The sequence below is a fragment of the Episyrphus balteatus genome, chromosome 4 (genome assembly GCF_945859705.1).
Source record: "Episyrphus balteatus chromosome 4, idEpiBalt1.1, whole genome shotgun sequence".
NCBI classification, from domain to species: domain Eukaryota; kingdom Metazoa; phylum Arthropoda; class Insecta; order Diptera; family Syrphidae; genus Episyrphus; species Episyrphus balteatus.
This window is the reverse complement of record NC_079137.1, coordinates 37232051-37248913: the sequence shown is the minus strand read 5'-3', so window position 1 is coordinate 37248913 and position 16863 is coordinate 37232051. Positions and strand designations below refer to the sequence as shown.

The 16863-nt window shown below is 28.4% G+C and overlaps 1 protein-coding gene across 5 annotated transcripts in view; it reads right to left on the bottom strand.

Annotated features, from left to right (window-relative positions):
* The window catches only part of LOC129920067 (centrosomin), a 72765-nt gene that overhangs the window by 26940 nt on the left and 28962 nt on the right, over positions 1 to 16863 (bottom strand). For 2 of the 5 annotated variants that reach the window (XM_056001232.1, XM_056001231.1), the window contains exon 2: positions 8176 to 8826. The exons of 2 other annotated variants lie outside the window; for them this stretch is intronic. In XM_056001232.1, coding sequence (XP_055857207.1) covers positions 8176 to 8246 — 71 coding nt within the window. In that variant the 5' untranslated portion in view covers positions 8247 to 8826. Of the gene's footprint in view, positions 1 to 4684; positions 4777 to 8175; positions 8827 to 16863 lie in introns of those variants that run through there. One more of the 5 variants, XM_056001230.1, reaches the window with a different exon arrangement.

The window sequence follows — 16863 nt, the reverse complement described above, 5'->3', positions numbered from 1 at the left end:
TATTTTAACTGTTTCAATCTAATATCTTGCGATAAGTTTATGTTCATATAATTATTTATAACAATTTTCTAATAGCTCAATAATTTAAAAGTTTCTTTTTGAACTCTACATTCAAGCGTAAATAAAAATAACAAAGGGTAAAATAAAAATAAACTATTTCGTAAAGAGGTAAAACTAAATTGACCAAATAAACATTTCTTTTCATTTCGATCAGTTTGTAATAAATCAGAAACAAATCAACATCAGATTTTGCTACAAAGTTGCTCTAATTGAAGAAAACCTATCAAACAGGTTTTTGATTTTTGAACAACAAAAAAAAAAAAGTAAGAAACACTATTAGTATCAGACTGATTTATTAGAAACGTATCAATGATTATAAAATGAAGAAACATATATATGTAGTTTAAATCAAGCATCTTATAGCTACTTTAAACAACATTTTGTTTATCTTCGTGCACTAGTTGCATGAAATAATTTTATTGGTGATTTGGTAAACAACCAATGTGAATATTTGTAAATAAAAATGTATTTTATTCTTACTGCCCACTGGCCAACCATCTGCATGGCATAAACAAAATCTATGTACATTGTACATCTAAAGTGAATTATTTCATTAGCTTTAATGACCGAAACATACGAACACTTTCATTTGATTACATTAACCACCTACCTGGACCTAGTGATTAAGATTTTTTTTGTTATCAATTTAACCACATGTCTTGCTTTATCCTTTAAAACTTTTATTTACAATATTTAAATTAAAAAAAAAAACTAAAGCTATCTTGATTTGTTGACAGAGAAGAAAGGAAAACAAACTTTTGGGCACCCGCTGACCAAAATGTTTGAAACTATAAATATTTCATCCACAATTCATTTTGGTCTCTGTCGGTCGGTCCATTGGAGAAATACAAACAAAAAATCACAACTCCAAAAAATATTCCCTAACAAAATTGTATAATTGCCTTGAAAAACTCATGCGTTCTTTTCTTAGTTCTATTTTTAAAATTGATGAAAACACATACAGGAAAGCAGCTGAATATCCCAAAGGCAAAGTGTTCAAACACACACTATTTCTTTTTTTTTGTTTTTTTTTTTCGAATAAAAAAATCCTCACCACAAACTATTAGAACATAGCCAGATTTGTCAAAAGATTTCAATAGCGGTCAAATATCGAAAAATTGACATTTTTTTATGGGAAAATAAATTTCGAAAAAAAAAGAAGTATCTCAAGGATTTATTTTCGTGACACATTTCAGCATAATTTTATGATGAAAAATGGGTGATCTTTGCACCATTTCAGGCAAACATACCCTATTTCATTAAGAAATATATATAAATACCACAAACAAAATAAATACAGAAGAGAATGATCAACCCAAAGTGAGATGATCCTCTTCTTCCCTTGAAACTTAAAAATAAGGCAAAAATAATCGTAATTTGTATCGAACGTGAAGGACAAATTTGTTAAGAAAAAACAAAGTATGCCTGTCTGTATATTTTTGAAAATATTTTTTTCGTCTGGGTTTTATTTTTGTGTTTCGAATATAGCCAAACTGTTTTTTTTTTTTTTTCACAAGCATCCATACTCAAAGTGTAAAGAGATAAAGTTCATTGAATGAACGAATGAATAAATAAATGATCATGAGTATTAATATGATTTTTCGAAATTGTGCGCTGTTTTATGTCATTTTAATTTTTAAGTAATTAATTTCTTTCATTGCAAAGATAACAAAATGTGAAAAGAGAAAACATTTTATGAGATCACCAATTTTATTCTTATTGCGCATTAGATGATTTGTTTAAAAAAGAAAAAAATGAAAGAATTCATTTTTGTATGAACGTTTTCAGTTTTCACGTTTTATAATATTATTTTAGCGTTTCTTCTAAAAGATAAATCAATCACAGAAGAAAAATTAAATTATGTTTTCATAAAATTCTGCATGTAGCCGTCAGAAAAGTGCTTGACCAAAACAGTTTTTCGGTCTATCAATAAACAGAAAATCTTGATCTTTATTTATTCTCAAATAAACGGTATTTGGGACCGCACAATGGTTCCTCTTCAGGGGAGGCGGGTTGAATTACAACAAATATATAAGCCACTGGGAAACGAACTTTATGAATTAGAGAAGACCTGATCAAGAAGAGTAGGGTGGTCGGCCAACTAACTTCTTTTACGTCACAGTCATAGTAACAACAATTCAATAGAAATTTTTATTAAAACAAATAACAATGTATTAAATTCAGAAGATTTTTGCATGGTTTCTTGAAAAAAGAGCTTTGTCTCAAAATAAGCTGACAAATCTTCTTAATTTCTTTAATTATTTTATTTTAAAAAAAATCCATTTAATTTAATACGAAAATGTTTTTTATTTTTATGTTATGTGAAGACATTAAAAAAAAAAATTCAAAAAATTGGCAGCCTCTGGGTATCGGCCCTACAACTCTTGAGTCCCCAGGCGTGCGCATTACCATCAAGTTATCTGACTGTGAAAATTGTTGCTATAAACTGCAACTAAAGCTGAAGTCTGATAAAAATTTTGAAATTTGTTTAAGTTGTATCAAATTTAATCTAACCCCTTACCGCACAGTGGCTCATATATGAGCCAAACCATAAAAAGCCTTAATACTTTAAAGTTAAAAAAAAAAATCTAGTTTTGTTTAAACTTTTCGAATTAAGTAATATAAGGCCTCTAAATAACATTATAAAACGCCATCTGTAATGATTTGGGCGAGCATAGTTATCCGGTAAAGTGGCCGAACTGGTGATAGGCAGAACGGAGCATATTTGAAAAATTGAAAATTGAATAAAAAATATAAAACAATGAGTAAGAACTTTTAAAAAAATATGCCAATAAAGGATATAATATGATTATAATTGCTAATATATATTTTTTTACATTTATCAAGTTTTAGACATTTGAAAGTGGCACTAAGTGATTGGATCATATATGAGCCACCGTGCAGAAATGTTCCCCTCCTGTTGGTCCATATATGAGCCATCGTGCAACAAGGGAACAAATTCATTTTTTTTTTCTTATTATCTACACCCGTTTTTTTTACGTTTTCGTGCGGAATGTTATAAATTTAATTTAAAATAGATTAAAAGGCCTTTTAATCTATTTTATTGAGACTCATACAGTTCCAGCGCGTAGTTTTTACGTATAATTAATTTAATTTAAATTTTTTTTTGTTCGTTTTCTGCTCAATGTGCCAAATATGATCCAAACCGGAAAAACCAAAATTTTCCGACTTTTACTCAAAAAATTGAAAATTCCTGAAACACGTGTTTTTTTATTTAACAAAATCTACCATATATATTTTTTTCACAAAAAAAAAAAAAATCATGCAGTAAGGGGTTAAAGATGTTTCATGTATGATTTTTTTTCAACATTGAATCAACCAATAAAAACAATACATCATCTGACAAAAAAAATTACTACTAAGCATTTAGAAGATTTTTACTTCAATTTTATATGATTTCCTTTTTAAAAGAAAATATTTTAATACCAATAAGTATGCACATAGAATTGATAAGTCTTTTAATTTATAGTCGAGTTTTTTTAAGAAAACCCTTATTAAAATGAAATTAAGTTCATTTTAAATTTAACAGAGTTTGAACGGATTCCATTAATTTTAATAAGCGATCTTATTGTTTTCAGAAGATTGGATTTAAAGTGAGCATCATCTTATTAATAAAGTGGCTTATTTTTCTTCATGTTCAATATGTTTTTCGAGTTCTGTCAATATTAATTTTTAATTTTTTTTCTTGGGCTAAATATCGTACTTCATCTGCGCGCTTAACGTGGAACTCGAAGAGAGGAGAACAATTTTTGACGAGATCTTGTTGTATAAGTTTTCAAAAAGTTTTTTTTTTACAAACGTTTTTGGTAACATACGCAAATTGCATCAATTATACTATTTTATCTATAATAAACTTCCCTTTATCTGAATTTGCTAATTTTACAGATGTAACCAAGGTTGAACATCAAGATGTTATTCAAAAAGAGCATTTGTTTGTCAAAGAAATTTAATGTTAACTATATAAGTTTTTTATTGACAAAAAAAAAGTTACGTATACGTCACAGTGACCCAAGTTCACATAAAAAGATGTGGTTGAAAATTTTTGTTCGCTTTTGACGAATTGGGTCTTACACAAAAGCTTAAAGAAAACAAAATGCGCGACAAGGTTGCACGAACTTGGGTTAAGACTGTTTAGAATATTGAAGACTTAAATGAAAATGAATTCTAAATTTTGTTAACGTACAAAAATCGTCGAAATTCTTTTAAACGTTAACTGAGCGAGCAACCGGCAGTTTGGAATAACGACTATTTACAAAATAACTTCGTTTGGAATAGATGGCGTAAGGATTTACGCAGCCGAAATCAAGCCTTAGATGCTTTTGTTAACCATCTTTCATCTACGCTCAGTAATAAACTTTAAAATCATATCATTTAAATTATTGTTCTAGGTTTTTTTTTTTATATTTTTTAAGGATTTGTTAAGAACATCAAGCTAAAGATCTTTAAAAAAAATGCAGTTTTGCCATTTTTTTATTTATCTGCCTTGTACATTGAAATTACAAGTAAATCTCAAGGAGCAGTGAAATTTGTTTTTTTTTCATCGTCTTTTCTGGAAATTTTATCAACTGTAAGTAAAAAAAAGCCCTTCTTTGTTTGAACATACCTGAAAACATCGCTATAAAAGTATCGTTTAGCTCTGAAGCGAAGTCTATGTCCCACATTGCTTTGTGCTTTACTCATGATAGATAAGTAACTTTCAAATGGCTATGTGATTTTTTTTCTTTAAACTTTCACACAAAAAAATCCTTTCATCACTTCACATAAATAGTGTAAACACTTCATCAGAAACATTAATCACTTGTTATCTTGCATAATCTTATCCTCTGAAACGCACATCAACAACCGAAAAAGAACAAAAAAAAAATGTGTTTCAAAAACTTGTATTTACACTCAAGTAACAGAGTGAATCCTCGATATGGTTAGTATCAGTCTAAAGTATTTTCATTCGAAAACTTATCACAAACAGCAGTAAGTCTTTTCGTATCTTTTTTTTTCATTTGTATTTTCCTTTGGTAAACATTTCAATCACATCACGCACTACAACTTTTGTAATCTTCGTTTCGTTTCTATTCTGTTTGTTCGGAATCGGATTCGGATTTGTATTCTGATTCGTATACCTATTTTATTTGGTTTGACAATGTTGTTGAGTGACTACTCCTCGCTTGATCTACATAATATTTGAATAGGATTGCAGCACAGTCTTCAAGTGATAAGAAGCTTATTTTTTCAAATACAAAACTATTTATCAACGTTAACGTAAAATAAACAAGAATTTATAATATTATGTAGATTACTGATTACACGAAGAGGTTTAATGAACTCTAAGAGAGCTGATTTGAACTGCATAAAGTTAGCGTTACAGAGTTCGTTACTTTGGTTAGATTCACTTCAACAACACGACTGATATGCAAAAAAAAACTTTCCTTTTGATTAAAAAAAATTTCGCTGTGGGAGCTGAATGATGAATTCGTGAGGGCGTATGCCGTTATGCATTTTTTGTATTTTTGTTGTAAACCAAGTCACGTATATGTAAGTCTAGCAGCAGACAAACATATAATTAATCAAAAAATAAAGAAAAAAATATGACTACGGTCTGTCTGTTGCATGCAATTAGTTAAATTTTTTCAGTTTTAATTGACACGAATGCTAATTGATTTCCCTGCAAAAAGTTGTGAAGAATTTTTTTGTAAGAAAATGAAAGATTTTTTTATTTAGTTGGAGGATGTGAATTTAATTTTAAATATTAGGATTATTTAATAACTTTAAGGCTGTTCGATTTGAACCTAGTCTTATGAAAGAATTAAACTTTCGAAGATCAAGGTTCGCAATTAAAGATTCAATATGAAAACGTAATTTAGTGATTGATTGACAAATGCCAACTTTTTTACACTAATTTTTCACTTATGTTTATGTTTACACGTAGCGAATATTAAACAATATGGTACGGAAATGATTATTGTATATATTTGCATTTAGTATGTTGCTGTATGTACATATTTGGTTTTGAGTGTTGAGAACGTAGTAGCGATAGTCGGCTGTTTCTTTATAAATACATATGGTACACTTTTTGTCTTTTTAACTTTTAACCCTTTCGAACCCAAGCTATGAAAATCAATATTAAAAAATGTTTTTTCAGTATTATCGTGTCAAAATCATCACAACTAAGACATATGAATAGCAAAAAGTTATGTTCCAAAATAATAAATAGCAAAACTAATGTGTTATTCTTATGTTACATGTAAGTAACATACATCACTGCCTATGACCACCAAAAAAGTCGGACAACTGAGAAAATAACTTTTTATAGAACAATAATATGTGCTACTTTGTCTAAGCCAAAAAACAAAACACTTTCTGGATTAACATTTTTCATATCTTTTTTTTTCAAAATTATGACCATACATAAAAAAAAAGTCTAATATTTTACTAACTTTTTTACTAATCCAGTAACTAGACATTATTATCTTTCAATTAAGCCATCGAAACCTAGAAAATTATTTAATTTAATATTTTTAACGAATTTTTAATTAATTTAATTTTGTAGCTCCATCCAGTCATTTTTTATTTCACCTTAAAGTTTCATAAGTTAGTGCACTTCCGGTTTGTTCAGGAAGAGTGGAGGCGTTTAAAAAAAAAATTTTTTCTTTTGCCATTAATTGAAGCTTTTGAATACATAATTTTTGATATAAAACCCAATTTTGTGGCTCAAATGGATTTTAAAATATTCAAGATTTTGTTTAAAAACGTAAACTCAAAATTAAGGTTTCAAAATCAAAAAAAAATGCGAAATTCAAACTTTTTTTTTGTGCAGAAATTTGAGGTAACCTAAACTTACACGAAACCCAAAAACTTCGATTTTGTAGCTCGATTAGTTTTCTTTTTATTCAAGATTCCGCGAAAATAAGACTCAATTTCATATGTAACGTTGAAAATTTTCAAATTTCAAAATTTTAAAAATCAACTTTTTTGAAAATTTTGACCATCATGAAATTTATTTTTGTTTTTTTTTTTTTTTTTTTTTTTGCCAATAACCTTTTTTTTATCAATCTGTATGAAAATTAGCGTTCTTAAAATTTTTTTTATTGTTTGGTTAAGTAATTATTTATTCCCTAAAAAAAAGTCATAGACGTCGAAAATTAAAAAAAAAAAAATGCTTAAAAAATGTTTCACAATCAAACTTTTCATAAAGCTGCTAATCTTTTGATTAAGATCTAAAATTTTGTTACTCTCAGAAAAATGTTTAAAATCCCCAGCTCCAAAAATGTTGTATGAGAGTTTTTTTTTTTAATTTCTGTGTCAATACGTTTATATGTGTAATAATGTGTTTTTATTAAAATAAGTTCTGTTTAATGAATCTGATCTGCACAGAAAAGAACAGAAAAATCCGAAAAGTACAGTTTTGTGTGTTTCATGAAGAAAAACCATGCCCTAAACTTTCTACAAACTGTCATTTTGTGTTCCATGAAGATTTCCAGCACATTTTAGTTCAAGTTTTTCTGCTCCTACTTTTGAGGTAGAGCAAACGAGTGAAAAGTGACAAACAGCAACTGATTTGTTTTATTAATGGAAATTTGTTTAGAATCTTCTTAATATGGAGAAAAATTCAAAATGTGGACAAATATTCTGATTAATTTATAATTTATTTAAATAACATAACAAAGACATTTATTTTAATTTTAAGTTTCAAAACTGATAGGTAATAATCAACCCTATAAAATAGGAAGGTGTACTTTTCTGATCTTTTTTGTTTTGGCATTTTTCAAGAATTGGTGCTGATCTGATCTCTTCTGTTCTAGTTTTTCTTCATCAAACAAACCTATTGTATACTTGTTAAAATATTTTGTGTTTTCTTCAAAAAATGTTCTTTTATTGAATCCAATTTTATTTTAGAAGTTGAGGAATAAATACATAAATATTGACTATATACAATGATTCATTTTTTTTTTGTTTGGTCATAAATTTCAGTAAAAATCACAAAAAGAACATGCAGTTGATTGTTCCAATGGATAAATGACATGCAACTCGTGTGTCTGAATGAGTAATAAATGTATCATAAAAAAGAAATTAAATAAAAATTAAAACAATAAAGCTTACCAAAAAGGACTTAACGATGTTCGTTTAACTGGTGTTGCGCTAACCGAATGGCTTCGAAATATTCCAGCCATTTTGGTTATGTTTCTGAATTTTTGTAAATCACTTTGTTTGCCAAATAAATAATTTTTCTTTCAGTTTTTAACAACAGAAAATAAAATATTTTTTTACACAAAAGAAAGAAAATAAAAACTTTCACAAAACAAAAAATTAAAAAAAAAATTAGCTTTGATCACTTTTGTTCTTTTGGTGTTTCTTGTTTTTGACATAAAATTTAACCAGTTTTCATTTCTGATTCAAAATGTCATTTATCATATTTTTCCATTTGTCACAACATTTTGGACTGATTTATTTATTTGGTTTTATTTTGTTTTTTTGTTTGTTTCTTGATGTCATTTGAAGAATTTTTTCCATTTCAATCGCTTTGCTTTTAAGTTAAAATATTTATAAAAAATAAAAGACCATCTCTATTAAATCACTCAACGTATTTTTTTGTTAGTTGCTTTTTTGTTTTATTTGAAGTTCCCCTTTGGTTCCTTTTTTTCTTGATTGCTTGTCTTTTTTTTCAACTGACGACAATATAATGAGTCATTTTGCAGTGGTGCACGCGTAAAATACGTTGTGCGTTTCTATTCTATCTAATGAATGTGCAACCTGATGATAAATAAGAAAGATATATAGTTTTATTTCTTAAATAAATTAAATTTATTTTTTTGAATTTTTTGTTGTTGTTGTTTTAGTGTTTTGTGTTCAGCAGTCAAATGGAATAATTCTCTGACAACAGCCGCAGCAGTAGCAGCAGTTTCAAAAAGCAACAGAGAAATGTCGGCTTTAATTTAAAATGTCTTAAATTTAGGTCATTTAGGGTTTTTTTTCTGTACGAAAGAATTGTTTCTATTTAAATTTAGAAGAAAAAATAAATAAATTGGCATTGGGCGCCAATTTTCGTACTTCGGTGGTGGTGCATCATTTCGCACTCAAGCTATACAAAATTAAATTTAATGTAAATTACGCATTTCATATTCACAGTATGGCCTTCAAAGCATCATACATGTATAGGGTAGGATGGTATAAGAGTGCGCGGTTGGTAAGAGTGCGCAAGGCCATTTTCTACGGTTTGAAAGGGAATATGAGACTGAATGCACTTATTTTGGAAAGATCTAAATGAGTTTGATCTGCTGTCAAAATTTCATGCAAATGTGTTTGTAAACAGAGGTGCTAGTTAAGTTTAACTTTTTTAGCACTTTTTTTTCCAATTTTTCTTGCCAAACAAATTAAATTTTCCGCTTAACAACAAAAAATAACAATAAACAAAGTATGGGACATTGAAAAGTCGACAAAAAGAAACATTTAAGGAACACGTACGATTGGTCATAAAGTGCATTGTGAAATATATATATATTCTTCGATTACATGTCTGAGCGTGTAAGAGTGCGCACCATGATGATGTATAAGAGTGCGCGGGTTATAAGAGCAGTAAATGCTATCCAAGGCTTCAAAATAACTGGCATTTGTCCATATACCAGCAAACAGCAGCTAGAAAAAGCAATTCCAAACAAAAAGAAACCAAATAAAAGTTTTACAAAAAACAAGCGAATGAGAGTAACTAGGAAATATTGAAATTTTCTCGGAACCATTAATCAAAGACTAAATTGATTGTTCCTCATGCAAGGAGTGATGGGTTGAAAAATACTCTGTTTATTTAAAGATAGGCAATTTTATTTGCGACTTTTGTGCGAACTTACACCTGTGCGCAGCTGCGCACTCTTACAAACTAAGCCGCGCACTCTTACACAATAGGTTGTATAAGAGTGCGCAAATTTCCTAATGTGGTATTTTGTTTATAACTTTTGAATTAATACATTTTTGTTACCAGTTTTAAGTTTTTTTCGTTGCTTTGATTATAAACTAAAAACTATATATAAAAAAAGTAGTTAAATTCTTTTTGTTATTGTTTTATATGGTATTTTGTCTAAAATGCGCACTCTTATACCACCTTACCCTACAAAAATATAACAAAAAAGTTCAAATTTTACTGATTTTGAGTTATGTCACTTTGAAGGCTAAAAGAAAGAGAATACTCAAAACGTATTTGGTCTAATTCTTGCAAGGAAGGAGCCTTACTTGGAATATTAATACAAGAAAAAACAAGTTTTAGTATTGATAACAAGAATTTCTACTTTAACAAAGAAAATGTCATAACATTTTATACAGGGTGTCCCTGAATAAGATAAGGTCATTTCAAGGGGTGATTATTGACGATATTTTAAGAAAAAAAATTGTTCTACAGTAACTCTCTATCTGCAATCTTGATACCACCTAGCGAAGATTTAGGGAAACGCTTACTTTGCTATGCCTTTACTATAATGATAATGTTTATTTCTTCGTTAATACTAATGATAAAAACTTTGTTAAGATTTTTATTTTTAGGAGAAATGTTAATCTACGCAACTGCATTGAAAAAATGTTAATTTTTGTTGTACAGGTATTAATTTTTAAAGGTGTTCATTTTTTCTTGCCCATGATAATTTTTGACTTTGAGGCCAATTTTCTTCAATAAATGGGTGATAAACATAGTATTTTATTAATTTATTCTTATGAAGAAAACAATAATGAACAAAAAAAAGTCATTCATAAGTTTCACTGAAAACTCATACATTTTATAATATTTGGAAAAACCTGCACCAGGTATAATCTTTAAAAAATGTGTCTTTATGATTAAGTCATAATAAGGTAAGAACTAAAAAATGTTGTAGTTTAAGATAGTTTTTATATAAAATATAGTTACAACAATTATTTCATTTAGTACAAAAATTTTCTTTGAAATCGATTGAATGGTTTATGAAAAAGTCAGAAAACAAGAAAACGATTCTACATAATGACAGCTACCGTTAATAACGGTTCAAAACGTTACATATTTTTTGCATGAAATTTGCTACAGAGGATTTTTAAGTAATTTCTCCTTTAGATAACATACTTCTATATAGAGTTTTTAAAACATTGAAATTTTATCGAAAACGGCTCTAACGATTTCGATTAAAGGAGAATGGGCATTTTGGACGTTGAGCAGCCATTAATGAAATTGGTATCAAGTCAAAGAGCTATATTATCTTAGGAAAAACTTTTACATTGGAAGTTTCGCGGTATTACTTTAAGAATGCAAGATATTGCCATATTAGTATTGTTAATGCATCGTTTAATGTGTGAAGGAAAAATTGAATTATATTTTTATTTTAAATATATAATATGAAGCTCTGTCATTTTCCCTGACCCTGAAGACATTGATCTAGAAAATCCGACCAATAGAACTCTTCTGTTTTTGTTCGACTTTTTTTTCAAACGATTCAAACTAAGAAAAAATTGAACATGAAAACTCTCAAAATAGGCTTGAAATTGTTGTTTAAAAAAGCTAATAGTTTGGGTTCTAGTGGGTGGATATTCAAGATTAAGATCTTCAGAGTTAGGGAAAATGACAGAGTATCATAATAACTTAAAATAAATATTAAAGTTACAACATAGAGACAATCTGAATACCTAAAGTGTTAAATGCAAAAGTGCATTTTATCCGTTTCTGAAGTACGTCACAGGGATACAACTTCTGCAAAACATATGTAAGGCTTAATAACATCATAAAATAACAAATTCATCAATGGCCGCGCAGAGTCCACGTTCCATACAAATTTGCCCATTCTCCTTTGCGTGATTCTAATAAAATTTCGTTTCGTATAGCGGTATTCGTATAGCGGAAATATTACTCTTTTTTTGCAAAAATTTACATACATTATTTTATGGTTACTTATTGGTGTATATCTCGGCTCAGAAAATGTTATTCAAAATTTAAATACAGATGCTTCTTAATTAACATTTATTTTGTGCACTTAATTTTTCCCAAAAAGTTTTGCAAAGAAACTGAACAAAATTCTGATTCTTGAATTTTGTCTGAAATAAAGATTTCCTGTTTACAATTAAGCATTCAATTTTTGAACAGGTAAAAAGTGATTTGCTGCTAACTTATATTTCGATGTATTCAGAATAGTGCACAATACACGTGTACTATGATTCTGAACATTTAAGTCTTTACATTTATGAACGTCCATTTATCAGAGGTTTAATTGAATTTTGATTAATTGTCTATAAATCCATTGAGCATAACATTAATCGCCTGTTTTACTTCTGATCGAAATCAATGACTTTTTAACAAGGTCAAACGAAAAACGTCCAATCAATTTTATGTTTTAAGTCATCTCTAATTGTCATTCTTTGTATTAAAAAAAATAACTTGCGCAGTCAAACATTTAATTTGTACTTACTGCCACTAATTACAAATATGTACATTTTTTACAGCTCATTATTTTCTTGACCAAATGACTTTGTCGAATACTTTCTTCCCACACTGTCACCACAAGAAAACATAATTTATTTTACCACCCCAAAAGAATTTTTCGCACAACATAAAATGCCAAAAGAAATTTATAAAAACTAAGCAAAAATATTATTTTTATTTTTGCATCGAAAAAGTAGAACGGAAACATCACATTGCACATCACACAAAAACAATTACATTCAAGTAGATATACATATATTTAAAATGTGAACTAGAAAAAAAATAAAATAAAACTTTTAAAAACCTACTTGGCAGGCGTTTTTTTGACGGATAATTAGCAAACAAAATATTTTTACTTTGTGACATAGGCTAGGTCTGGCAACAAACATCAAAGCAATGTCTGAGAACAACATTGGAGATGTGCATTTTACAACTGCATTCGAATAAAAACGACGAATTCATATATACAAAAATTGAGAACAAACAAAGTTTATCAAAAAGAAGAAAACATTCAACTTACAATAATTTTTTTTTTTTTGTTGAATTCTTTTGGATTTTTAATTTTGTCCTAGGGAACTCGACGACCCTGTTTGGCTTGACACAACTTGCGAATTTTACAAAATTTCTATACAACTGAATTCTCAAGAAAATAATTTTTCCACACAAAGCCCCCAGGGTTGAATTGAAATCCTTATTCTTTTGTTATGCCAACATATTTAGCTATGGTTACAGGAAGTTTTCCTTGAAATTTGTATAAATACAATTGAATGTAATAGGGAAGAGAAAAAGTGACCATTAGTGACAACGCGTCATCGTCAGCGGGTTGATTTTCTATACCCCAACATTTCTGAAGTTCATATATTCCGGTTGGGGTTTTTTTTTTTTGTATTTGACAAACTGTTCAACAAGTTCTCATAAGCAATTTATTGTAAAAAAAAATTCATAAAACTCTGGAGGTAAAACAACATTAGACGATACGACTTTGAGTATAAATAAATTTCCAAATAGGGAAGGTAACTAATTTTTGTTGGACTTAATAAATTCATGTGGAATTGTATTGTACTGATGAACAATGATAATGGTCAGAGTAGGATTTGGGACTAGAGCAGAGCCTGAAGGATGCAATTCAGTACACAGGGTGATTTGTATAAAATGATGCGACAGAAAGTAAGGGGGTTTAGGTTGGACGAAAACGGGGTCAAGTGGGAGATGGGCTTTTTTTTAAAAACAAACGAAAAATATTTACACATCAGGCCTGATAAATTTTATAGTTAAATCCAGCTCTGATGGATATACTTTAAACGCATCTTGAGTTAATAATGTACCAACTCATAGATCGTCAGTTTTTTTTTTTTGTTCAATTACTATAGAAACAGTTTTTAATTTTCTATAAAAGCGCAAAAAAAAAACACATTTTGTTGTTTATTTATGGTTTGCAATTTTAAATTGTAATTTTGTTATTATTATGGAATTATTTAAACAATTTTTTTCTTTTCTTTTAGAGGAAAATTGAATTCAAGTTCTATTTTTATAATAGTAACATTGAATAATAGTTAAGCGAAAATTTTCTATTTTTAATTTAATATTTTGCAAAAGTACGTTTGCAAGTTCGATTGAAGCAGTAAGCATTCATAAATCTTGTCTTTAAAAAGTAATTCTATTGTCTTATTAGGCTGTTTAGTATTTAGGCCTTAAAGTTATTTCAGAATTTTGGCCAAAATAACAACAGCATTATGAAACCCATTTTTAGCGATACTCTTTCATTATAATATCATTTTTGAATGTAATGTCTTTCAATTTTAACGAATTGAAAATAGTTTCTACTAGAGTTCCAGTAGCTATCGTATACATTTTTTTAATGTAATTTTAAATGATTAAAATACAAAGGTTGCATAATTTGACTTTTAACTTAAAAGTGATAAGAAAAAAATCATTTACGGCTGCAAGAATGTGGTGTTTTATTTCATCTCAAAAGTTCAAACCCTCAGAACAGAAAATTGTTTGATGAATAAATCGTTTCACTTTAGAAATTAATTTCAGGTATATTTAGTTTCAATAATTGAGTCTCAGTTTAATCTTATCACCCATAGTTATAAAAAGGCCGTACATTTTCTAAAAATACGTAAAACTGCGTATTTTGATGGCTTTTCTAAATTGATCACAAATTTAAGAAAACATTTTTTTTTAACAAAGTAAACTTAATTTCTTTAATTCTTAATTGATAGCCAAAATCAAGAGTATGGTTTTTTGTTTGATGTCTGATTTTGCTGTCTAAAAAAAAACGTAGAAGTTTGAAACAAAGCTAAATAAATAAATCTTTCAAAAACCAAAAATCATTTTATCAGAAAAAATGTTCTCGCTTTTTTAAGAGAAAAATAAAAACAAAAATTGGAAAATTTTTGGGTTTTGAACAGATTTAGCTATTTTACTATTTGAAATAAAATATTTAGTACTAAATTCCTAAAACTAGAAGAATGTAGCTTATATATGTGCCCTTAATTATGAAAGTGGACTAAGTCACTCCCAAAAATGGCATCAAATCTAGCCTAAATATAATTATTATTTAAGGTGTAAAGTTTATTTGAAAGCGAAATCGCAGTAAATAAAATTCTTTATTGCTCCTCTAGTGATTTCATAAAAGAAATATAATTAAATCGTTATAAGAAAATTATTATGTAAGTTTTTCTTCAAACAATGCAAAAAGTGACTTAGTCCACTTTCATAATCATGATACGATCATTTTTTATTGAGATAAGGCCTATCGAAAATCACTAAAAAAAAACATTTGTTCCTTTTTTTTTTTGGGCTAGTGTATTGCATTCAATGGTGTGCTACAAAGTTATTGGAGGAAACTTCATTGCGAATGAATGCTGATGGCATAGTTTGAAGTCGAAGTCTGATAAAATTAAGTCAATAAATACAATCTTTGAAAAGAAATAAATAATTTGAATCATTGATTTTCAGTGAATGAATTCTGTTCAACCAGAGGAAATTTGTACACGTGATGGATGGCATAGTGAAAAACACATTTTTGTTTTAATTTCTTCATAATCGATTTTATTTAGTTTTTTTTTTTGACGCGACACCAACTATAGAATAGATTAAGAAAGTATAAACTCTGCAAAAAAAAATTAAATGTTACCCTTGAATCAGTGAAAAGAAAATCTCTCATCATCTTTGGTCAGAACCTTATATATGATCAAATCTGAAGCTTAGTATTGAAATCGATTAAAAATGTTATGTCCAAATCGCCTGCGTCAAATATTAAATTTTTCAATCCATAAGCTTTCTTTCGACTTTAAGATTTTTCATTTTTACCCATCCTTAGCTAACATTTAAACCTTTTATTTTCAAAACTAAATTATACGCTGGCAGATTGTTATAATAATCGTCTGTGGTTATGTAGGTTTTGTTTAATTGATTAAGTCATGAATTTTTATCAACCTACATAGTTGCGTCGCAAATAGGTACGTATTTTAAATCACAACATGTAAACTTTTACTACGTCACAAAAATAATTGAGTACTTTTGTCACGTTCTACAAGATATTCTCTCCGTGGGTATGTTCATTTTACTAAAAATCCATATTCCTTTATTATTAACTGCATTGTTTCAATATTTCCTCGGAAAGTACGTCATCCACCTCATCATTCATCAGAACATCCATTTGCAATCACGGAAAAGTATACATAAATAAAAGTATGTCTTGTTTATATGTATACAAAGAATGAGAGCGTATACCTCGTCTTTTGTTTGGTTATACCCATTTAAAATTAATGAATTCTCTGTGGAAGTAGAGAAAAACAACACAACACAAAACACATATGAACTTGATAGAAAAACAGCAAAATGCGTTCTACATCAATTGACCTCTTTTATTGTATAGAAATTATTCCAAATAATTTATGACAACAAAAAGGCGCCTCCAATATACTTAACTTGTTCTAGTTGACTATTATAACACCTCATCTACCTGTCATTTCTCATACAACAATATTAACACCCAGGTGAATTTTTCAAAAAAATAAACAATTTCGAAAACTCTCGTTTTAGACCTCTGCCGATTCTGATGCAGCTTTAAATTGATTGTTTCAAACGATGTATTAGATTACATTCAACCATCCTGTGGAGAAAAGGAGAACCTTTTTCATTTTACACCTTCTTCATAAAAACGAGGTTGGATTTGATTATTATTATTGATTCGGATTCTTTTGAGGTTAGGTAAGCATGCAAGGTGCTACTCAATGTGTCCTGCTATTCAAAATCTATTTAATGAATCTAGGGTGGCAGACGTTAGATGTATTTTCTTTTTATAGACGCACTCAATTGCAGTTCATTAAGAGTTAATTTCTTTAAGCCGAAATATT